Source organism: Psittacula echo (assembly GCF_963264785.1).
Source record: "Psittacula echo genome assembly, chromosome: 18".
NCBI lineage: Eukaryota > Metazoa > Chordata > Aves > Psittaciformes > Psittacidae > Psittacula > Psittacula echo.
The window spans coordinates 869210-893371 of record NC_137754.1 but is presented as its reverse complement, the minus strand read 5'-3'; the positions used below and the strand labels follow the sequence as shown (position 1 = coordinate 893371).

Sequence of the window (24162 nt, the reverse complement as noted above, 5' to 3'; positions counted from 1 at the left end):
CAAGTCATCCTGATGGAGGTGAGGGAGAGGGATTTGATTTGGTGGAAGTTTAAAGCTGCTTTGGAAGATGCTGTTGGCAGTGACCAGCTGTTGGCTGGCTGTTCTTCACCCATGTGTGGCTGCTGTCACCACAGCCATGAGCAGAGCAGCAGAGGTTTGTAGTGCAGCAGGAAATCAGTGGGAAAACCAAATGTGTCAGAGCCTTCACCATGGCAACACAGCCCTGCTCGCAGCTCAGGGAGACAAAAGCAGGTCAGGGCTGCATGGTGCGAGGTGGGGCCTGCTCCAGGCTCTCCCAAACCTGCCCCTTCCGTCCGGGGCAGGAGCAGCTGCCTTCCCTGTAAAGGGCTGGTAAAGTGGGGATGGACTTTGGGATTTGACAGCAGGGACTGGAAATGGGTTCTGCTGTTCTCAGTGCTGCTGCAGCAGTGTCTGACTTGCTGTTCAAAGGCTGCAGTGGCTGGGAATGTTTTATCAACTCCAAAGAGCCATTCAGATTGTTTACCTTGCCCTGAACACTGCTTGGACACAGCAGAGAGCAGTTGTAACCCTGCCCTGTTCCACAGAGCCCCGTTGACTTGCTTCAATCTTGGGCTTGCATTTGTACACATCCTCAGGCTGCACTAGCACCACATCCTGTTCTGATGGCACAGCATCAGTTTGTTCTTCTGTGTTCCAGCACATCGAGCTCTTCAGTGAGGTCAGCAAGAGAAGGGCTGAGCAGCACAGCAGCAGCAGTGACACATGGAAGAGTTGCTTCTGTGTCCCTGCTGGTGTCTCAACACCACTCGTGCCTGGGTGGGTGGTTCAGCCAGGCCTCAGCAGGTTTCAGCCCATGCTGCTGCTGCTCTGGAGTTGTTCTCCCCTCGTTGAGAGGGATATTAAAAGGTTTCTGGTTTACAGTTACAGGCCTTGCTCTGGCCAGAGGAGCATCGAAATTGATACAGCAATTACTGCTGGGCTCGTCACGGGTTGTGGCTCTCGCATGCTTCATGAGGCACAAGTGGCAGTGGCTGGAGGAGTGCCACCAGCGAGGCGGCCACAGGCTTACAGCCAGGCCCTTCACAACTGCTATGAGAGCAAGACTATGCTCCAAAACTTGCTTATTCCTCTCGTCTGCTCTTCGAATCTGGCCTTGAGCTGGCAGCTGAAGTGGGGTTTGTCTCTGTATAATGTTGTGTTTTACCACTCTGCTTTACTCTGTGCTTCTAGTCTGGTGTTAGAGTTGGCTTGGCTGTGTCACTGTAGGTGCCAGGCTTCCCCCAGACATGGCTTGGAGTTGCAGTTAACAAGTACTCATCTCTTCCAGCCGTGGTGAGGAGCAGCCTGTCTGTAATGGCACAACCAACACACATCAGTGACCAGGCCTGGCCATCCCAGCCCTTCCTCCGTAGGGAAACGCGGCTTCCTGGTGGATTTGCATCCCAAGCCCCTAGTCAGCAGTTTGGGCTTGGTGTGGTAGAGTGCCCTGGCTTGTTCGGGTGAGTCATCATTCAAATAGTCACCGAGCAAACGTGCTTGTTCAAACAGGAGCTGAGCACAGCACCCGGCAGGCGATTGCAGAGCAGGTTACGTGGCTGAGGTAAACAGCAAAGCACCTCTCGCTTTGCCACAGGGAGGTCTCCAAAGCTGAAAGCCTCCTGCGTGGTCTGTGTGGACAAAGCTTGCTTCCTGTGCTCTGAGCTCAGATCCTGGTGAATGGGAGGGAAAAGCGGTTGTGTTTTCCTCGCTGGGACCCAGAACAAAGGCTGCTCTGCAGAGTCTCCTCTGGTGCCTCCTCATAGGTGGAAACCTCAGCTCTGCCTCTGAGGTCAGGGGTGAAGTTCAGGGCTGGGGATGCTCCAGTTGATTAGAACAGGAATATCAGCTCCCAGTTAAAGTGAGGAATAAGACTGCTGCTTATCTTTTGCTTTTTCTTCTGTTAAATGTGTTGCATGATCTCAAGCAGCAGTTCCCATCTTCTGTAGAGTGTGATCCTGTGGTTCCAGTTCTCTTTGTGCAGAAGAGGGTGCAGGTGGCTCTGCACGAACAATGTGTTGTCAGGAGGTTGCCTTGTACCGAGCTGTGTGTTCAGCGTGGAGTTCTTGGCCTGTACCAGCTGCTGGCGTAAGGAGTATTTGATGTGTGACTGCAGGGAGTCACCTGAGGCAGCAGCACTGTCAGCCACATGGACCTGCACAGAGCAGGTCCCCACGAGGGCAGCTCCCTCAGTCTGAGCACTGCTCCTGCCAGCAGGAATCCCTCACAGCCCTGCACTGCCATCTCTGCCGTGCTCTGCCTCCTGCCCTGTTGTCTTTCCAGGGATCCCTCCTCAGAACACCCTCCTGTGCTGCAGAGCTGCTGCTGGACCACCCTGCATTTGGTTTTCGTGCTGCTGTTTGTGTTGAGCAGGCATTCACCAGCCACCAGCCCTCTGCTGAGCAGGAGCCACTATTGCAGTGCCACTGTTTTGGCTTTGGGTGATGTTTTCCTTTGCAATGGGCTCCTCTGTCCTTGGGCTTCATGTGTTTGTCCCTGGCTGTTGGAGGGCAGACACAGCACAGGGCAAGTGCAGCCTGGGCATGGGGCTGCTGTGCTGGGTCTGCCCAGAGCTGCTCTAACTCAGGGTTAAGTGGGCTGCAGCCCTGTGGCTGGTCACACACTGGGGACATGGGGGTGCTGGTGCTGCCTGGGGGTCCCTGGGCTGATGGAGAGTGGTATAGCTCTGGGAGCAGAATTCAGCCCTGCTCATACCCAAAAGAAGAGCCATTGAGATGCTGCAGGAACAAGGGGAAGAAAGGAACCAGAATCAGTGCATCCTTGCTGTGTGTAATGCAGCCCTGTGTGCTCAGTCTTTGATTTCAGATGCTGTGAGTATTGCAAAGAGCTTCTTGGGGAATGAAGGACTCTGGGATCCATTTAGCTCCTGTTGAGCTGCTGTGCACAAAGTACCTTTTCAGAGCACTGCCAAGCCAGTTCTGTCCAGGGGAATGACGGCGAGGGCCTCTTTGCACTCTTGGGCATCATTCCAGAGTATTCCAGGCTCATGCACACACATGAGGATGTTTTAAAAGCAAATAAAGCCCTCAGCCTCTCCTGGTGATGGTGCTGCAGTAGTTTTACAAGTCAGGCTCTTGGTAGTTCCCTCATTCTGTCCTCTCCTGTGATGTGCCTGAAGATGCCCCTCGGATCACTGCCAAGTACAGTGGTTGGAAGGCAGCTTGACTGATGCCCTCGGCAACCAGCTCGAGATGAGCAGATACAAGATACTCGGCTGCTGTTCAGGCTGATAGTGCCAGGGAAATATTTAGCACAGAGGTGACACTTGTAATCTTTAAAGCACTTCATAAACATTGGCTAATCCCACAGTGCAGCTCCGGGCTGGCACTGAGCTGCCTTCCCTGGAGAGAGCAAATGGCCCAAGGACTCCATGAAGCTGTGAGAGCCAGGAGAAGGACAAGCTCTGTTGTAGGCTCTCATGGTGTGAGTGTGAATGTGGGAGACCAAGGAGGTAACTTCAGGCATCAGCACTTGGTTTTCTAGGAGGTGGTTCGGTGCCAGCTTTTGAGCAACTCCTCAGGAGAAGGTGCCTGATGTAAGAGTAAACCTGTCTGCTGGCATGGACACAAGTCAGCCTCTGCCTGACGCCGTGGTGCTGCTTTCCAGGGCCCATGTCTGCCTTCCTTTCAGCCTCGGGTGGTTTCTGGCTGTCCAAGGCTGTGTCTGTGACCACAGGACATGCTGGGAGTCTCAGGGTGGCAGCTATAAGATGTGCTTGGCTGTGGCAGGGGGGTTGCTGGAGCTCTTGGACCAGTTGTGGAAGGTTGATGCTCTGGGGCACTGCGGAGCTCCTCAGTGGGGTTTGCTTGTCTGTATCGTCTGATTGCCAACCACCGAGGTCCAGTCCTGTGTCTTGTAGCACTACTGCTGTAAGGTGAGCTTCACTCAGAGAACACTGACTTCCTCCTTCATCACCCTTTGCTCTTCTCCCCTGCCTTTGGTAGTGAGCTAAAACCTGGTACTTGGTTGCTGGCTGGGGTTAAACCAACAATTCCAGACCTCCAAAACTTCTGCATTTTGGGGCTGAAAGCTGATGCTCCCTGAGAGCACTGCTTCACTACTTCCTCCATTGAAAGATGAGATCCCTTGTGTGGTGTCAAACTTGCTTCTGTTGCAGAGGACCTGAATGATGAGGGTTTTGTTTTCCAGTGAGGCTCTTTGGACTCAGAGGGTGGAAGAGCAGAGGGGTTCTCTGGCTTGCAGGTCTCTAGAAAACACAGGCAGTATCTCAGGAGTCAGTTGAAACAGTGCAGGTTAGCAACTTGCCTTCAAAAGGGAGAAGTAGGTGACTTTGGGCACAAGCTTGAGCTCAGGATGTGGTTTGCTGCAAGGAGAAACACTGGATGGTTTCTGCTCTTCAGGAGCTGGACCCTTCCTTTCCCCAGCACCCTGCTCCCATGGGAAGAGCATGTTTCCAGGCAGGACAGGCTCCTGGAGCATCACGGAGCTCATGGCTGCACCCGGGTGAGCTCCAGTACCTCAGGGGAGTGAAAGGGAGATGGGAATCTTGTTCCCTGTGATCCCAGAGCCGAGCCACCTCCTGGGGCCTCGGGGCAGCCGTAGTGCAGCTCCGAGTGCTCTGCTCAGGGAGGGGATGGTGCTGCACATGTTGGAGCTGGGGTGCTGTGTAGGAAGGAACGTAAGATTTGTATCATCAAAGGCTGGAAGCAAGAGGGAACATGATTTTGTAGCTGGCAATGAGGGAACTCCCCTGGGAGGGGATAGGAATCAGCTCCCATCTGTGCTCCAGGGACTGTTTATGTATTTGGTGTTGAGAGCTGCTGGATAATTCACATGTAGAGCTGCTGGATCATAGGAGCCAGGGAGTTGGAGCACTAATGGGAGGGTGTGCTGGAATGGCTCAGTGCCTTGCACTGCCATTGTGGCTCACTGCACTTGCCTGGTCTCCCCAGGCTGTGGTGTTCAGGACAGGGACCTTGCTTATTCACAGCTGACTGCAAGGTGCTGGGTTACTAAGCTCTTACTAATTCACTAAGCACTTACTAATTCACCACTGCAAGTATTAACCAGCCACAGGAGAGCTACCAGTCCTTGCAAGGAAAGCGTGTGTGTAGAGATAGTGCAGTGTTAGACAGCTTTCCCCTGAAGATGAGCTGACAAAGGACCAGTTCTGTTTAGATCTTGTGATTAAGAACCTTCCTTTCACTTCTAACTCACTCCTTGGGTATCTCAGTTGCTTAATGAGACAGAGGAGTATGAAAAGCCAGCCAGGAGGGAAGCACGGCTTCCAGTAAAGCTGAACCCACAGGTTTATCAGAATCGGGGGGGAATCCTGCCATGTGTTTATCAGTAAAGGAACCCACAGGGGAGGCACAGCTCAGAAGACAGAAGATCTTTTCATGTTCTCGGGCATTGGCTTGTGAAAGGTGGGGAAGCTGAGCCAGTTGATCACTGAGGGTACAGAGCTAACTGCTTGCCTGCTATCAGGAGAAGCTACGAGGGCGTTGTTGCCTAGAACAAGCCTCGTCCTGCAAGGTTTTGTTTAGATAAAAGATACAAAGAGCACGGAGCAGTAACTGCGGCTGTTCAGGAGTGCTGGGGAGCTGCAGGAGCCCCTCTGCTGCCTGCTGAGGCAGGGCGGGAGGTGCTGCGCTGGGGCACGGTGCCTGGCCCTGGTGGCACCGCTCAGGAACACGTGGATGGGTTAATGGAGGAACACTGTGTGGGACAGAGAAGACTCAGCTCGTATGCACAGGGAGGGCCTGAGCTCCATGTAACCACATCTGTTGGCACAAAGACTCTTCAGAACCAAATTCTTCGAGCAAGAGGCTGCTAGAGGCGATGTGTCTGCTGGCAGGCAGTGATGGACCAGAGCATCTTTGGGTCTGGCTATGTGTGCTTTTCATTGCAGGACTTTTCAACAGACCTCAATGCAGCGAGGAGGGGTTTTAGGAGGGTGCATGGCATGGAATGGTGATGCAGAGAGCCTGGTGTGGGTGAGGAAGTGATCTGCTTGTGTGCTTTTACCTTTGACATAAATGTTGTAAAATCAAGTTGGAATGGGTATTGCAACTCATTCTGTAACCCTCATGTAAAGAACAGGCTCACGTGTAGGACTGCTGTGGTGCTGAAGCTTTGTAATGAGTTCCCTTACACAGCCACTGCAAAATCTCTGCCCTGTAGCTGTGTATCTGCAGATACACATGTGTGTACCGCTGCACCCATGCTGTCGTCAGCCAAGACGTGCATGGGTTCCTCTCTTCTCCTTAGGTGAGTAGCTGCAGCGCTTCACCAAGCCCCTGTCAGCTCCTGGAGGCAGGGGATTTCTTGTCCTGCTTGCAGATGCGAGTGCCACCATTGAGTGCATGTCTCTGGGTACAGTCAGAGTGGGGTAGAGCTGAAAACCTGCCACAGGTATCGTCCGGTGCCCAGGAGGTAGCCCTGCTGCACAACGGCTTCTGACACTTGGGTGCTTGATGTCTTGCTTTATGCTTTTTGACTCCTACCTGCTTGTTTTGATGGTACGTTATTGATGCTGCTGCTCCTTTCCCCGCACCTCTGCAGTGCTGTGCAGCTCAGGGATGAGTAATGCTTCTTAAAGGAGTGTTCCTGAACCTTTGATGCTGGATGCGAGATTGAGCATTGAATCTCTACATTTTCCATTGCAGGATGACTGTACATTCCTATCAAGTGATTCATTTGACTCACAGACCTTTCCTGCAAACTAAAATCCCTCTTCAGACCCTCAGAGCAAAAGGGATCTCGAGCTCAAGCCTGGGTGCCTTGTTGAAGGCTCTGTCTGTGCTTTCCACAGCCGATGCTGTGCACAAACAGGTTGCAGTGTCAGGCTGTCCTTGTCCTCCCGTGCTTGGTTCCCTCACATTCCATTTCAGTGACGTGTGACAGCTTTTTCTTGCTCTTTCCCCAGAGGGCCTGAGCAGAGCTGTTTACCCTCAGCTTCCCCTCCAAAGACAGGCCAGAGGCTCCTTGAGCACAGAGATGAACGTGAGGGGGAAGGAGAGGAGAGCATGACCCGGGAGCGAGGCACAGCTCCAGTGCTGTGACTGCATCTGGGAAGGTCATTCCAGGCAGTGACACACAACACTGCGTTCTGCTCCTCCGATGGCACCCAGTACCTGTCCTGAGCCTGGATTCACCTGTGTTTGAGTGTGAAGCTGCAGCATTTAAACTGTGACTCCTCTTAATGTGAGCTTTTGCAGTTTTGAGCGCTTCCAAGTTGTAATCCCGCTGGAATGCCAGGTCCCTGGGATGCTCAGGCTGCTTGTGTGATACGACTGCAGCTGATTACTTCATGGTCAGGTGTTAGAGCCTGACCTCTGAGCCCGATGGCTGTGTGTGGGGATGGGAAGAGGAATGTGATGTGGAAGGAGTGGAAGGTGTAGCCCATGGGGAGTATGGTTCTGCAGAGCCTTGCTGACAGGAGGGACTTGCTCCTGAGCAGGCTTGTGGTCTCTTTAGGAGGTGCACCTCCTGGCCCTAGCCCACTGCAGCATCTCAGATGTCACTGTTAGCTATTCTCTAAGACTCCACCACATTCCATAACCAGGGAAAAGTTGTTGTTTTCCCTGAGGCAGCTGGTGTATTTAAGGAATTTCTGGTACGTGCTGGAGTAGAAACTCATTTTGTGCCTGAATCATGGAAAGTCAATAATAACATTGAAGCTCCTTTCTGGAGAGGTGGACCAAGATCTGCACCACACAGACCTCAGTGGCTGTGCCAGCTCTGTTCAACTCATTCCTCTCTTCACTGCCCCAACTCAAGCTGCAAACAGGGAAAGCCCCTTTGAAGGCACAAAGTGAGGCTTGGCTTTCTCCTCACCGATTGCAGTGGGGAGGTCTGAGGCTCTCCTGCTCACAGGGATCACAGTAAGGTGCTTTCCACCCAGGACAGCAGCATCAGTGTGTTTGCTGATGGTGCTGGAAGCGGTTGGCTTCTGCTAATGGCTCTAGTTCACATGCTCCAAAGGAGGAGCTGTCAAAAGTGGATGGATAACAGCAGTATTGGGTGACTCTGCTTGGGAAAAGCTTTCTTGAGTTATTCACTGCTGCTTCTGAATCCCATTGGCCTTGGTGGGGATGGGATGATCTCTGGTAGGAAAGTAGATGTCACTTTCACAACTTCCACTCTCTGAAGTGAAAGTAACCCTTGCAAGTGACATTTCCAACCGTGTTGTCTTGGAAGCTTATTCACTGGCCTGGATGTGCTCTAAGATGGGCTGTCAGCTGCAGTAGCTCTTCTTGGGAAGCCAATTGCAAACTCTCTGGGTTATCCGGATTCTAGCACTGAGAGCATTGAGGATTTAGGCTGCCAGTCCTGCAGTTGGTAAACAGCCTTGTTTTACACCTGCATTTAAAGAGAGGGAGGAACACTGATCACTTTGTGAGACAGGGCCTGTATTTTCTTGCTGGTATGCTTGAAGTTCATAGAAATCTTCTGTACTTCCTGGTAATATGTCCCTGGAGAGCAAGGGCATCACAAGTGGTAGCAGTGAATGAGCAGGGAGATGGGAAATGTGATCTGCAACCCCTGCAGGCTCCTCCTGCTCCTCCGTGTCAAGGGAGGTGGCATTTGTCACTGGGCCTTGCGTAAGGATCTCCTATGGCACAGATCCCGAGGAGCTGTGGAATGGGTTCAGAATGTGCTCAGCAGAGCTGCGTAGCACTTACGCACAGCTCTGCAACCCTGTGCAAGGGTTTGGGGTTACAGAACCTCTGTGCAGCTCCACAGGTACCTTTCTGCGCTGCCATGAGAGTTCCTTACAGAAGCCTTGTAAGGCAGCTCCCATCCTGACTTGGCAGCCTCTCCGTCTGCTCCTTGGGAGCTGCAGATGTGCATCTTGGAGCAATTTACTCCTGCTTGGGTTTCGGGCTACCAGAGTGCCGGTTTGTTCCCATGTGTGGAGCATGGCTGCAGAAGGTAATTTCAACAAATGGAGTGCCACTTCCCATTTCTCAGGCTCCTCGGTTAGGAGCCAGAGCAGTTCTGGTGTCTCTAGCTTGCCCACCCTGCCTCTATTGCTTCCCACATGGGCTGCAGAGCCTGCAGAGCACTGTCTGTGGTCTCTTCCTCTCTTAAGGAGCAGGAATCCCTCAGCTGAGAGCAGCTTGTGCTTTGCTGGGACACAAGAAGGGAAGCTGGGTGCTGCTGGGTACCATCACACAGAGCACTGCTTCCTGGTGGTGCACATTGGGATGGGTGGGTTGGTACCAGCAGTGCCTGTTCCTGTGTGGTTTATGGACAAAAGGAATTTTTAGGGAATACCCAGCTCTGGCTGTGTGAAGTGGGGAGTTACCCTGATACACAGCTTGCTGTGCTAGGTGTAGAGGTGCAGTAAGTCAAGAGCTGCATCCCTTTGTTCTTATGAAAGTAAATAGCCTCCTGAAAGGATACGTGGATGTATTGCTGATTTCCTGGTGCTGGTGCTCCTGGCCTGCTTAATGTAGGAAATGGGGAATGCCATGAAATGGGAAAACTGCTGGAGTCTGAGGTGGCTGCCTGAGAGGGCGGAAGGGAACAGTACCTGCTGTGCACTAAGGTACCAGCCGTGCTTGGGATGAGCATCCCCCCTCTTCCCTTCCTGGAGTTGTGAGTACTTGTGTCTGACCGCTCTGCTCAAACACCCCAACGTGAGGTGCATCGGGCTGTGTTGCAGACCTGTTGTAAGCCCCCTGTAGATGGGCTTTACTTGTTTGGGTTTTGTTTCCTCGCAGCCTCTGCACATATAAAAGAGCCTTTGTCGTGCATCGGGCCCTGAATTCCCATGTACAAGGGGAGGCATTGAGTGAACTCTGGGCTGTGGCTTTGCTTCCATGTGCCCCTGCTGCCTTCACCTTGATGCAGTGCTCGCCTCTGACTCAGTGTTTACTCTTCAGTGTTTAAACATTCCCTAGAAATTCAATCTTCCAAGCACATTCTGCTTCACACCAAGTGCCTGCAGAAGCCCAGTTGTGCAATGCCTACGCTCGTGTGTTGGCTGCTGGCTTACTCCCTCAGAACAGGATTTACGGTGGCAAAGCAAAGCATCAGCCACAATTAGAATTTGGGTACTGCAACGCTACGGCTGCCTTCAACATAGTCCTGTCTGTGCTCCAGAAATACCCCTTGTCCCTTGCTGTAACTCAGAGCTGGGATACGGTGATGGTTACTTGGCACACGTTGGTGCTGAGGGCAGGCAAACCCCCCTGGACACCTTGCATCTGCCTCCCCTGTTGCTGTGAGAGTGCTGGTGCTCTGTCATGGTTTGGCTTTGAAGTAGGTTTTCAGCTCCTGAGAGCGTTATCTGTGGGTTTAAGCCATCCCTACTGATAAGGGAAATCAGATACTCTTGTTGGAAGTGGCTTGTAGGCTGCTGGAGTGTTGGAATTCAGAGCTACACCGAAGTGAGAGGGGATGCTTTAAAACACTCCTCTGTGCAGTTACTGCTGTGAATTCCTGTCAGGCTGCTGTGTTGGGAAACAACCTTCAATTTTAGGCTAATCCTTGTGTTTCTGGGGGAAGAAGCAACCTTCCTAAAGCTCCAAGAGGATGGTACATCAGCCACGTGGAGCTTAAACACTGCTGTTCCTTCAGTGCCTATAGAGCCTCTGTCCTGAGCAGCATCCCTTGCAGGGCAGGATGAGTGGTGGTGGAGGGAGATCCTGGCCAGGCATTCCTTGGATGTGCTGCCTTATGGGCACTGCCACCTCCCTGCAGAGGTGCTGCTGGGACCAGGTTGAGGTTTTAAGGTCACTGGTTTCAATCTCTCTAATGCATATCTGTGGGTCAGTGCAAATAGTGAGACATGAAGGTACAGGGGCATGGGGCAGGGCAGCGTTCCCCAGTCAGTGCTGCTCACACCAGCACCATCTGCTTTGCTTCTACTGCAAAGCACGGGTAGGATCGGGTGAGGAAAGGGCTCTCCATGGCTGGGATGTTTATCCTGGTCACTGGGGGTTAATGTGGGGAAGGCTGCATTCCTTAGTTTCACTCTTGGCTTCTCTTCCCAAAAATTTCCACTTCATTTCATAACTGTTCTGGAGTGAGGGGTGGTGATGCTGGAACCTCCAAGTCTGAATGTTCTTGTTTGCAATGGGGGGCTGAGGCAGCCATGGCTCTTCTCAGGCCCAGGGGAGAGTGGTACCATCTTCCTGACAGTGACATTAGGGCTCCTAAAGCAGCTGATTGAGGGAGCTTTAATTAACTTGGGGGTGGAGGCAGTGACCAGAAGTGATGGCTTTGAGAAGAGAATGGCTTTCTGCTGTAGTCTTATGCCTGATAGAAATTGTGATGTTTTGGCCTATAGATATGAAACCAGAATTTACTATGTGATGGCACTCTCTGATAGAGTGATGGTACATGTATTGGTGCCTCATGTGCACACGGGCACCGGGTTCTTTGGAGCAGAACCACTACATGGGCTTTGTACTGACAATATTCCGGTCATATCAGCTATAATTGTGCCTCAGAGCTGATAACCTCATCCAGAGCATCTTCATGCTGCTGAGCGTGCCCTGGTGCTGTGGCCAGCCGAGTCTTGCTGAGCAGTGGGTACACACCAGCCCACAGGCATGCACTGCCCTCGGCATTCCCAGCGTGGAGCAGCCTGGCTGGGACCCTGCGTGTGCCTCTCCAAGGCAGGACCTGTGTGAGGCATCCTGTGATGGGGCTGCTGCTTGTTTGTTCCCATAGAAACTGCCATCTGATCGTGAGGCAAAACCTCTGCTGGAAACCAGCCTCTATAAAGATCTGAGTGCATCATCCAGATCCGGCATCCTGCTGTAGCCTGCTGTACCCTTCCTGCTCCAGAGCCTGTAGTGCTGGAGCAGTTAGCACCTTGGAATAGCCTCAGCAATAAAGGTGGTGCTGTCACTGGTGGTGAAGCTGGGAATCACGTGGTACTGGTTCCTCAGCGTAGGGTATTTGGTGTTCTTACTGGGGCTATGGGAGCTGAGCTGCCTGCAGACCCTTAGAGAAGTGCCTGTGATTCCCAGGATACCCCAAGAGTTTGGGGTTTGGCAGTCATGGAGTTGTCCAATATTACAGCATAGCTCCCTCTTCTGCAGGTGTGTGCTGTAGTGCTGCCTATTGCTGTGGTTTACATTGAATAGCCAAGTAGACTGACTTTGGTATAGAGCAGACTTAACCCTTACAGGTATTCCCAGATGGACTTGGTGGAATATGCAGTTCCATCTTAGCCGTTGCTTTAGACTCTCTCTGATACTCTTACAATCCCAATGTGATAGTTAATGTTCCTACAGCCTTCTTTAACCAGGAACTGTTGCCCTTCAGAACAGAGCTGCAGCTAATGCAAGTACACATGAGGAGCGCTGTGTGTGCTGCAGAACCTCCTCCCTGGAATGTGGGCAGGATTCCGTGTCACAGCTCCGCACGGAGCCACCGCCGCTCGGGCTGTGGTGAGGCACAGGGTGAGTGAAAGGGATTGTTATATGGGATGACAGATTCCTCTGGAGGCTGTTGCTGTGTGCAGAAGGAAAGCCAAGACAGCAGTGCCTAATATCTTCCAGAAGTGCTCTGCTTTAACCCTTGAGGAGCCTCAGGAAATCAATTGGAAGCCAGTGCAAAGGCTCCCTGTGGCTCTGCTGCACATCCTGGTCCATTGCCAGTTAGTTTTCCTGTTGGCAGCTTACAGCAATGGGATTTCTTGTGCTGTGTGGAAGACTGGGGAGCTGAACCAGAGCCGCCCTTACTGTGTGTTGCTTTTGTCGTTAAGAACTAGCTGCTGCTCTTGCTTGTTGAAAAATGGTTGCGGTGCTCATCAGCAGCTTTCCCTCCCCTTCTTGCTGCTGTGCTTCCTGGCAGCCCGGGCTCCTGCAGGATCCTGCTCCATCCCCCTTGGATGCTCCGCTCTTCCCATCACTGCCGAGGTGCGGAGCTGAGCACACACGAGCTGCTTTGTGCTTCCTCTCCTACATGCAGTGCAGAGCAATGTGCACTGCTTTACCTGATGGGAAATGGGGCAGATAAAGACAGGAACATCCTGTGTTGTCACCACGTTTTACAAGGCCTTTCCTCCATTCCCCTTCATTTAAAGAAGGTTGGTGCCACGTTGCACAGGCATGGCCTGACCTTGCTGCTTTTGGACAGGAGTTCAGCTGCTGAACGATTTTATGGGAGGAGAGTGATTAAGGAACCACTTTGAAGGTGCCCTCAGATGGAGGGCGACCTGTGCTGAAAGGGACCAAGGTGAGCAAGTGTCCTCCCAGGCTTTGGTTCCCCTCTAGGCTTCGCTTGTGTGCAGAGTGCAGGCTGCAGCTTACACACCATAGCCAGGCTTACGTGACCAGGATCTGCCGCTTCACAGCCCGTTTGATGTGTGAACTGCTTTACATCCATGTAAATACTCCTCCACAAGGCCCTGTGCTGGTTTAACTGAGCTTATTCAGAAACCGGTTTTAATTAGCAAGTGCAGTCTTTGTCTAGTAAGTGCCAAGATGGTGTTTGGTTTGCACAGGAGCCGTGGAGGTAGTGCTGCAGTGCTGTCAGTGCAGTGCAGGGCTGAACCACAGTGGTGCTCACTGCCCTGTTCTCACTCCTTTCACTCCAGCAAAGCCACACAGCACTTGCATTGCTTCATCAGAGTCCCTGTGATTGCTAATGCTGCAAGCAAAAGCTGCATTCACCAGCTGTGTGCTGGGTTTGACACCTGCAGCTCAGCTGAGATTTGACCAGACAGTGGCCTGATTTGCAGTGTGAGGTCTGTGCGTGAGTCACAGCATGTGCTGCTCATGGAGATCTCCATCTCTGCCCTAGGAAGTCTCTTGTTAGATCAAAGAGCAGGAGGTGGAAGTGAGTCTTAAACCAAGGAGCTGGGTTGGGGGTGCAGCATTCTTGAGACAGGAGCCTTTACCTGCCTGTTACTTGAGCTTCCATCCCTTAGGCTTCAGCTGATGTTGAGCACTGGTTCTTAGGTGTTCCTATGAAGGAGTTCAATGAAATCACAGCAGTAGGCAGGCAGCTTTCCTTGCCTGCTGTCTGCAGATGGGCATGTGCACATGTTTTAGTGTAGTAGCATGGGCCATTGCTGGGGGCTGGCATTTGTGGGTATAGTTTGCCTTTTTCCTTGGCTAGGATAAAGAAATAATGTTCCATACCACCTCTAATGCATGGCTGTGACCCCCGTGAAGTTCTCACACTTGCATCTGTTAAGCATTACAGTGATTTTATAAGGCTCTTGAACTAAAGAAACAAATCACTGGTACCAGCAGCTGCTGAAGCTGTGGAGCTGGAGGGTTTCCTCCTCGTGTAACAAGGTTCTCAGTGAGAGGATGGAGGGGTCAGTTGCAGTGTAAACACGGCATGGGTAGAGCTAGAGGGGTTCAAAAGAGGTGGGAATTGTGTGACTATGCCCCACTCCCGTACTCTGCCCTCAGCTCCATCCAGCTGTACATGCCCTGGAATGATGAGATTGTCCCCACTGGGTTTAGCAGAGCTGCAGGCATCAATGTGGGGTCTGTGCTTCTGCCACTGAAATCCAGACCCGTTCCCCTGGGATCGGGGAAGGGTCACAGCGGAGCACAGCGCTCACAAGCAGGGCATTAACACTGCACCAGGCCCAAGGGTTTGTGTGTATTGACTTTTCCCAAAACACCATTGGGGTTTTCTTCACCTTGCGCAAGGCACAAGTCACTGCATTGATTGTGAAGAGGGATGTGGACACGGTGATAACTTCCTTCCTGAGCAAACACACTTTGCTGTATGCATCTTGGTCCTTGGTTTCCTCCTTTCAGTTGCTGCCAATATTTGTTTGTGCCACCTCCGAAGCCCCCAGTTTGGCTGCAGAACGGCCTGGCTTTATTTGCTGCATCCCTGAACTGGGGGCTTCTGCTGGTGGGTTCATTCCAAGGGGGAGATGCCTTTGTTTGCCTGAGAGCTTGTTGAGAGAGGTCTCTCCGATCTGGTAACAGCCCGTTGTCTGGGTGTGTAAGGATGTCAGAGCACATCTCTGCTGTCGAGTGTTTTCCTATGGGTAAAACCTGTACCAATTGCCTGTTTGCATGTAGAGTGCTGGCTTTCAGTGCCCCTTAGCACACAGGCAGGCTTGTGGCAGCCGGCCTGAAGAACATGTGCCTCTGCCAGCCGACCATCCCTGCAGGAAGGTGATGTTGCTGACAAGTGACACCTAAAGTGACAGCTACCCACTGAGCTGCTGCGGTGTGTGAGGACACTGGGGCGTGCAGCGTGGGCCAGGAGGTGCCATTGCAGGAGGCACTGCAGCAGCTTTTCCTTTGTCTCCCCCTGCCTCTGTCTTGACTCCATCCTCTGGCACCGGAGCTCTCCCAAAGGTCCTGTGCAGCGTCAGTATCTGCTTATAGGAGTGATTTTTGCGCCTTCAGCAGCTGCTTAATCCAAAGGGGTCGTGTTCGGAGCTTCCCAAGTGTCCCTGGCAGGCAGGAGCAGCTGGAAAGAGGAGCTCTTTGCTGTCAGCCCTCTGACAGCTCATGTTGGCATCCCAGCAAGGCTGTAGTGGAGTGGACAGAAAGGAGAGGGATGCTGGGCTGTGCTGTGGAAGTAATTCAGGTCCTGTCCAGGCCTTTAGACTGGCCTTCTCCAGGCTTACCCCTTTAGTAGCCCAAAGACCTGCTCCAGAGCCAGCCATGGAGTAGCAGGGGAACCCAGTCTCATGGCCGTGTTGCCCTGCAGCAGAGCACATGCAGTGCGCGCTCAGTGGTGGTGTTCCAGGCGGGATGGGGAGCGGGAGGACGCCTCGGAACAATTGTAGGAAGTGTTTCTCCTAAATCAACATGTTGGTTTCTTTCAGGGCAGTCAATTTGCCGGTGCCATCTGTTGGCTCTTCTTACGCTGAGGAGATCAATTGCTGACTTATGGCAACGCTTCCTGGCCCAATTCCACTTGTGTAGGGATTACTGATGAGGCTGCTCGCGTGCTCTGTTCCCAAAGAAGTGGGGCTTCTCCTGGTTTCGAGTGGAGCTGCTACAGAAACAACTGAAATGGAAAAGGTGGTTTCTTTATGGAATGATCATCCATGCAGGAAAGCTTAATTATAGTTCAATTACAGTTATAATTGGATCCAAGCAAATGGGTGGCATGGAGTCCTAGGTGTTAGGCCAGGACAGGGTCCTTAGCTTTTCCCTGTGTTCACTGCACTGTCCTATGGGTCCTTTCTATGAAACCAGATTCTGCTTCTCCCTTTATTCCCCTTTTCCCATGGTCCCGAGCATGGCTCCTGCCCTCCCCCTGGGCACGTGGCAGTTCATTTCCCTGCCCTTGGCAGGGCACCATGGATTCAAGGAAGTCTGCAGGGATATTCACCACGTTCGGCTCATAAACAGGATGTCGATATGGATGTTCATTCTCCCCTGCCTCCTTCAGGAGCCTCTCACTCGTGCCATGATCTTCCAGCCCTGGTCACTACCAGGATATCAAATCTGGTGTCTTGGGGCAAATCAGGGGTGTACAGTTGTGTTTCTGGTGATGCTGGAGGAGCTTCAGGAGAAGCCTGTGTGTTTGAGAGCAGGAAATGCAAAGGCTGCATGTGCTGGGATGCGGAAAAGGGTTGGTGCTTAGCGCAGAAGGGGCAGCCTGGGCTTGTGGGAGCTCCCATCTGAGAGCGTTTTGGGGTGTTTGGGCCTGAAATGGCATTTCTGCTCCTTGTGACTTCCCGTGTGAATCAGTGGGATGCCCTGACATCAGTGATACCTGCTCGTGCCCTTTTGCCTTCAGAGTTTCACTTCCACTCTTTTAGTTCCCCAGCTACCCCTTTGCTTTGGGTCAGACTTGCTCTGCTGCTCACCAGGCTCTTGCCTGACATGCGCACACAGCTCAGGATCATGGAGATAGGGAGCAGTGTTTCTAGGAGAAGAAACACCTGGAAATACAATGGACTCCTGAAATTCCCTGCGCTTTCCCTTGTGGGGATTTCCTCCTTCCACCCTCACACGTTCGTGGGGAAGCTCCGAGTTTCCTGAAACCGGAGCACAAGGTGCTTTGCCCAGGGCTTTCAGGAGCCTTTTGCCTTTCATCTTACAGCAGTCACTGGAGGCATTGGGACGGGATGAAAACACATGGAAGGAACCCTTCCAGAAGGGCCAGGTCCCTCCTCATCTCCCCTAAGGGTGCAGGTGTGTTCAAGGGCCACTCTTTGGCCCAACTGACAGTATGGTCCTTCACATGAGGACATCTCCTGCCTGCTGTATGTGTTCCTCTGCGCCACATGTAAAGCCCCCAGTGCAGTGAGGTGACCAGTGTGGGGCAGGCAGCGGGCCAGCAGCCCGCTGTGTTATCAGAGACAAAAGCAGAGGGATTGAATTCTGTTCTGTCTGGCCCTCCCCACTGAGCTCCGTTCAATCCGATGTTCTGTATCCCTTAAACTCTGCCACGAGTGTCAACTCCAGTCATATAATTAAGCTGGGAAATGAGATTTCCTTTGAGTGACTATAGAGCTGGGAAATGAGTAAGGAGCTTTGGAATACTGCAGATCTGTGGGGCTTTCATGTATTTATGCCTGAAAATGACTCCTGTCTCTTAGACATTTTGGATTTGCTCTTTGAGGAAGTGCCTCTTAGCTTTTTATATACACACGCATCAGTTGAAGCTTTACAGAAGCTCATTCCTGCAGGGATAATCCTTGGTGAAAAGCACAGAGTGGGTGCTTCCCAATCCCCTTCTGGCTCTCGGCTCTCCCAGTTCCCTCCTGAGCGCTGTCCTTGGAGCTATGTGGTGCAAAACACCCCCGACAGTGGCAGTGCCAGCCCTGAGGAGCAGCAGCAGCTCCTCACCCCGTTACTCACTGCCTGTTAGTGCCTGGCAGCCGCACAGGTCCAGGGCTTCACCTTGGCTCCGGCTCCGGCCCTGCCAGCAGCCCCTGGTGCCCAGTGCCAGGCCTGGCTCCGCATGGCACAGGGCTGCTGTCGGAAGCATGCTCCCTGACTTGGGAGCCTGGAACCGTTCCTGGGCTCTGAATTAGAGGTTTCAAAGGAAAGAAGCAGCTTCTTGTGCTGGTGCCTTGCTGGGGCTGGGCTGTGCTGTGGTACACGCAGGGCAGCTATTCCGCTGGGGAGGGGTTCAGCATAGGAAATGAAGCTTAATTTTCACGTGCTTCAGATTGTTCCCTTAAAGACCCTGATGATCCCTTTGTTTGTTTGCCTCCAAGCGGCACTGTGCCTGTTAGAGCGTCACTTAGCATTGCACTTGGGGTTTGGCACTGGAGGAGGAGATGTGTTTTGGATTGTGTACCACAGTGGGTTTTGTTGCTGCGCACAGAGCACTTGTCCCTGGTGCACACCAGCGGCTGTTCAGAGCAAGGCACTTCTGGAACTGGGCTTTGGGCTCCTGAGTCACATCCTTCTGGCTGTGAATCACCGGCACAGGGGGTCTCTTCCTGTTTAGAGTTTGGTGATTTCACTTTCTGTGCCCCAAAGAGCTGGGAGCTGCCAGTGCTGGGGAAGGATGCTCAGGGAAGGCAGAGGGAACAGAAGTCTCGAATGCTAGAGAGACTTGAACGGGTGCGCTGTGGTAACAGGAGCCCAAAACCCTTCTGCACCCTGCTCACAAACAGGTACCCTCTGTAGGGACAATACCCCAAGAGGTAGGAAACAAAGCTGCTTCCTGTCCGCCTCCTGGCAAGGTGCTGGGCTCTGGGAGGCTGCTCGGAGCCTTTCTGGGGCAGGGACTGTGTATTCTGTTCAGCACAGCAGGTCTTACATACAGGCCCTGCTTTTGAAAATGGGTCAGTAACCTCTGTCCTGCTCTTCCCTTGTGCTAGGTCGCTATAAAGATAATCGATAAGACCCAGCTGGATGAAGAGAACCTGAAGAAGATATTTCGAGAAGTTCAGATCATGAAGATGCTTTGCCACCCACATATCATCAGGTTATACCAGGTAGGCGCACTCCCCGCGGTGTGTTTTCTGTCCCTTTGTACTATAGCTTTACACTGTGTCATAGTACTTTCTCTGGAGTTATCCCTCTGTTTCTCCTGCGTGAAGTACTGGGAAAGTCCTTTGTGTTTCCAAGGTCTCAGAGTACTTTGATTGAGGGAGCAGAGGGAAAGTGTGGTTGATCCTCCTCTTTCTGGGAGATGATGCTTCCGCTGTGGGCTGGCCTCTTGCCATTTGTTTATGGCTATTGTGTGCTTTTCAGCTTCCCAGTTGAAACCGGATGCTGGCTCCCCTTCTCTGTATAAGGGAGCAAGTAAGTCTCACCCGCTAGCACAGAGCTCCCCTGCTCTCCTCTCTCTGACCATTTACCTGTGGCCCAAGGACTTGCTGATCCCGCCCTGCTTTCCTGAAAGGTGATCAATAGCACCTGGGAATACTGTTTGCAGACTTGTTCTCCAGCTTGTTTGGCATTCCTGGTGTGCAAACAGAACCAGCAGCGGCACAGCCTCCGTGTGATGCCTCTGACACACGTTTGTGGTGCCCCTCCGACTGAACGATCAAATAGAGCAGCGGGGAGGTTGCAACAGGCCAGGGGCATGCAGACAGCACCAGCGTGGTGGGAGCAGAGGGATAAGGGAGGCCACCCTGTTGGTGAACCATTAAATGCTGCTTTGGGAGCTGGTGGCCAGATGAAAGACTCCCTCCCTGGGCCTCTCTGATACAAGGGCTGAAGCAGGGAGTGCTCAAAAGCTGGGTACAGACTCTCCTCTGTTGCTTGTAGTCCTGATTCTGGAAGCTGTCGGATGGAGTCGCCTTCCCAGGGTCCTGCCAGAGCTGGTCAGAACTGCCAGGTTCAGTGGGCTTGTCTGTTCAAGCCCTGTGTGCTGCTCAGCTCTGCCTGATAAATGGGAGCACTTAGCTGGACTCCAAGGAGTTAACGCTGAGTAGAAGTGACAGAGGTTAATGTTTAGCTCTTTAGGCCAAACCACAGAGTGCAAGATGCTTACAGCAGACACTGCAGAGCTGCAGCGTTTTGCAGGTACTTGGGGAATGCTGCTTTGCAAATGGACTCCTTTTTAATAAGCCCTTTTCCAACTTGATTATTCCATGTATGGTTTTGATATGACACTGGGCAGGTGACACTTGTGGCTTGGCTTTGCTAAGGTGAGGGAAGCGCACCCACTGCGGAGGGTGTTCCACCCTGTCTGATCTTCCTGGGCATCCAGTGGCATTGATTTTTAGATAATGAACTACTAAACCCCGGAGTTGGTGTTTCAGAGCCTTTCACAGCTTTTCAGTGGGAATCTGGAATAAATGGCACCTTTAAACTCGCTGTGACAGGCTCTGGACTGCCAACTGCGAGAGTAAACTGGTGGCCTTGGCACATTGGGCTGCTGCAGCCCCAGTGCCCTGTCGGACTCCTATAGTTGTGTGTTACAAGTGGGGTGTTACCTGACTGAAACACACAGGGCTCCCTGAGGCAAAGCCTCTGCTCTGCCTCATGGCTGATGGGTCTTGGCTCATTCCAAAGTCACTTCTTGATTCAGGGAATGTTCCCCCTTTGGCAAAATTGGTGGTGATTTTAGTGCCTGCAGTGGCCTGGGTAATTGGGAAGGTGAACTGGTTCCCTTGTGACAGCCCTGAGAAGTCTCCCAGGGGAGCAAACACTGAAGGGAGGGCAAAGACAAGGGTAGGAAGGCACAAGTGAAGTGTGTTTAGTTACAGCATCACTGTTTAGAACTTGCCGTTTGATTCTTACATGCCCCGGTTCCTGTCTGTTCCTTAGCACAGGGGAGTTAATTTTGTTGATTCAATGAAAGCAGTTACACATGGTACAGAAAGGGTCAATTCTTATTTAACTACGCTTTTTGCAGAGGGCAGTGTCCTTAACGTGTCCCCTCTCCGTCCTTGTGCCCAGGTCATGGAGACAGAGCGGATGATTTATCTAGTGACTGAGTACGCCAGTGGAGGGGAAATATTTGGTGAGTACATTTACTGCATTCTTTAATCAGATAATGCACTTGGTCAGCTCCAGTAGACTGAAAATAGCTGCCACGCTCTCTTGCTGCGGCTGAGGGATGCCCTTCAGCCTGAAAACTTTCCATTGATGACAGGAGTAGAGAAATAAATGATACCAACTTGGTGGAAAAATCCCTCTGTAACCTCTGCTGCTTGTTTGGGTTCCATTGGCAGGTGCTGCCGTGCTTTGATGCTGACTTTGGGATTACAGGTGTTGGGAATAGTCACCTGGTTGGCTTTGGAAGCGTTGCTGAACACTTGGTTCCAGCAAGTTGTATGAAGCTTGTTGACCAGAGCGGAAACATCGGTGTTTGTTAGTGGCTTTCAAAGAAACAGGCAGTCCCGTGGCTCTGCAGTGTTCTGTTCCCAGAGCCATGCGTGTTCTTATCTTCTGGATACCTGATGTTATCTTAGCCTGTGTTAATTACATCCATTTTCAACTCCATTGTCTGCTAACAATGTTTTGGCTGAGCTTTCTTGACCACAGAAGCTGTTCTTTTCAGGAAAAGACTATCAGTGCAGCACAAGTGCAAGAACTGGTGGCTGATCCCTTCATTTGTTTTATTGCCATGACCAATATGAAAACCTGGAGAGATGGAAATACAGGTCCACACTGGGATCTGTACTAGCTCCACCCATGTGAGATGCAGAAAAGGGGGAAATCCTCTGTGCTTGACTGGAGCTGGCTTCAGTCTGCTTGCAGGTGGTGTCCTTGGGAGGACAGTCACATACAGCCTGTCAGCTAAATGGAACTGCTCTCCTCCTTGTCCTCTTGAGCCACTGCAGAAGATTGACTTTCAGTGTCAGGACCTCTCACTTTGCTGCAAGAGGCTGCCATGTAGTTAAAGGTGAAGCTCTTAGTGAAGCAAGAGAAGCTTCAAATTAAGGCAAAGCCAACTTGAGCTGTTTTCCAGTTCCTCAGTACCTTTGTAGATGATTGTCGTGGCTTCTTCCCAGCGTGGTCCATCCCCTTTGGGCTTCCTCTCTGAGAAGGTGACAGCTGAAGGAAGAAGCAAGTGGCAGCTGATGTTGTGGATGGCCTTGTGGAAACCTGACTTCCTCCAGCTGAGCCTCCCAGTTGTCTCCTCAAGCATGAATCATGGTGTGGGACATGCAGCAGCTCCGGGGGCTTGAGACTCCTCTTGCCTTGTGCAGCAAAGTCACTTGAATGTGCCTAAGAGCTCGCTTGCTGTGGATCACCACAGGAAAGCATAAATCACTCCTTACTTTCTCCCTCTTCTGTTGCATTTGGCAGCGATGGGCTCATCTTTTTTTAAATGCAGAGCTATGTGCAAGCTCGTATACAAGCCTGGAATGAATTCTCTTGCTTACAAAAATAGCCTTCTCCATGAGCCGAAGTGCAAATCTAATTGCTTTCTGCACTACTTCATGCTGTAGTAAATTCAGCTCATTAGCATGGCTAATTTCCATTACACTGCCCAGCATTTATCCTGTGGGTAGCTGGGAGCAGCCAGCTCTGGAACAGCACAGGGGCTTTTCCAGAGCAAAGCCCCCACTGACCGGGTTTGAGCGTTTTCAGGCGCTGTGGTTAGAGCCGGGAGGGGGAAACTGAAGCCTCAGCTTTTTGTAATCAGGGTTTCCTGCGGAGCCATTAGGACTTTGTTCTACCAGCGGAAGCAATTTAGAAGGAGGAAGCAGCAACCCGTTTTGGGAAGGTTTCCTCGCGGTCGTTAGCATCTCCTGTGCTGAAGAGTCTCACGTCCTCATGTTGTGCAGAGAAGGGCTCCACTGGGCAGTTGTGGCTGGGGAAGCCTCCCTGTTCCATGTGCTTGTGCAGGGTCTTTCAGCTCTTTTTCTTGGTTCCCTCCTGAAGTCTGCATGACCAGGGTTTTAAAGCCCAGCTGCAGAAGGGGCAGGGGCTGACCACCACGGCTCTGGATGTGGTGTGAGGCTGAGCGCTCGTATCATCTGAGTTACAGTTGTCCTTTTCAGAGCAGGTTTGGTTAGAAGCGAATCTGAGTTGTTTTCCTTAGTGCTTTAAGCACCTTCAAGGGCTTCAACTGTACTGTAGAGCTATCAGTGCTACACAGGCAGTAATACAGGTTGGAATCTGTAGTTTAAGGAGCAGTAGTTTCTCTAAATGGCCTTGTTTTCAATCTGGTTGGGGGCTTCTGTGTCTCCCTGGTTGGAGCCCTGGGAGAGCTTTGCAACCTGTGTATCCGAGTTGTCAGTAGAAGGGCTGAGAGCTCCTTTGGTGGCCGAGCAGAGCCATGAAGTGTCTTTGATTCCGGTTTCTGGAAGCACTGTGATAACTCCCTGCCTGTAAGGCTGCATGGGGCCAGGAGGAGCCTGGCTTTTGCTGGGGGCTTAAGCACCAAAATGTAAATTGTTATGTTTGTCCCTGTGCGTGTTCTGCCTGCGGTTGGGCCTCTGCTTTGACATCACCAACAAATGGATGGCTCCTTTTAAACAGAGGGTGCTCTCTGTTCCAGGTCCCTTGAGTGTCCCTCTTGTGAGGTCAAACAGAACACGGGCTGCAAGTCTGGTCTGAGTTCCGCTGTTTACTATGGCTTCTGTAAATAAGCTGCAGCCCTCACAAGAATGTGGGTCCTTGCTTGATAGACAAAAGTGCTCAGCAGCATTTCTCTGGTTATGTGGTGAGCCTGTCTGTGCCTCTGTCCCGTCCCCACTGCTTATCCTCAGCTCCCTGGCGTTAAACGACGTGGTACCAGTCTCTGCAAGGTCAGGCTGCTTCTGGGATCACAGGATCGCCAAGTACCCTGAAATGGGACTTAATCCAGCACAGGGAAGAGATGTGAAGCTTCAGCAGCATTTGCTTTCCAGACAGAAAACAACTTGAAAGCGTGAGGAGTCTGTCCAGGGGCGAAGAGGGGGAACCTGTGTGTCAGCCCTGTCGCTTGACCAGAAGGTGCTTCTTGCTCAGCATGGGGCTGTTTAATGCAGACAGCAGTATCAGGTGCTTCACGGGAGGCTGTGCTCTGGATCAGTGTGCTGGCTCCCAGCTGAGCACGAGGCTCGACTCTGTAACCCCTGCAGCACGAGAGGTTTGTGCAGCCTAAGCTCGCAATGGTTAATTTTGGCATGCACTTGCCCTTGCTGGTATGTGAAGTATTCTGTAGCTTCATTGTTTCTGTCCTTCCTCTGGAGCTTGGGCAGAAATGTCAGCGGTCTGAGTGCTGTGCCTACGTGCAGAGCCTGGGGACCAGCTCCATGCACTTCTCTTCAGGAAAAGTGGGATTTGAGCCTGTCCTGCAGCTGAAGCGGGGCTGGCTCGGAAGAGGGACAATTGAACATCCATGTGTGGG

At 52.0% G+C, this 24162-nt stretch overlaps 1 protein-coding gene across 8 annotated transcripts in view; it reads left to right on the top strand.

The window, feature by feature from the left end:
* Positions 1 to 24162, top strand: part of SIK3 (SIK family kinase 3) — a 55684-nt gene that overhangs the window by 6619 nt on the left and 24903 nt on the right. For 5 of the 8 annotated variants that reach the window (XM_080631713.1, XM_080631712.1, XM_080631708.1 and 2 more), the window contains exons 2-3: positions 18743 to 18859; positions 20775 to 20838. In XM_080631713.1, coding sequence (XP_080487839.1) covers positions 18743 to 18859; positions 20775 to 20838 — 181 coding nt within the window. Of the gene's footprint in view, positions 1 to 15852; positions 15978 to 18742; positions 18860 to 20774; positions 20839 to 21068; positions 23902 to 24162 lie in introns of those variants that run through there. The other 3 variants (XM_080631711.1, XM_080631715.1, XM_080631714.1) reach the window with 3 other exon arrangements.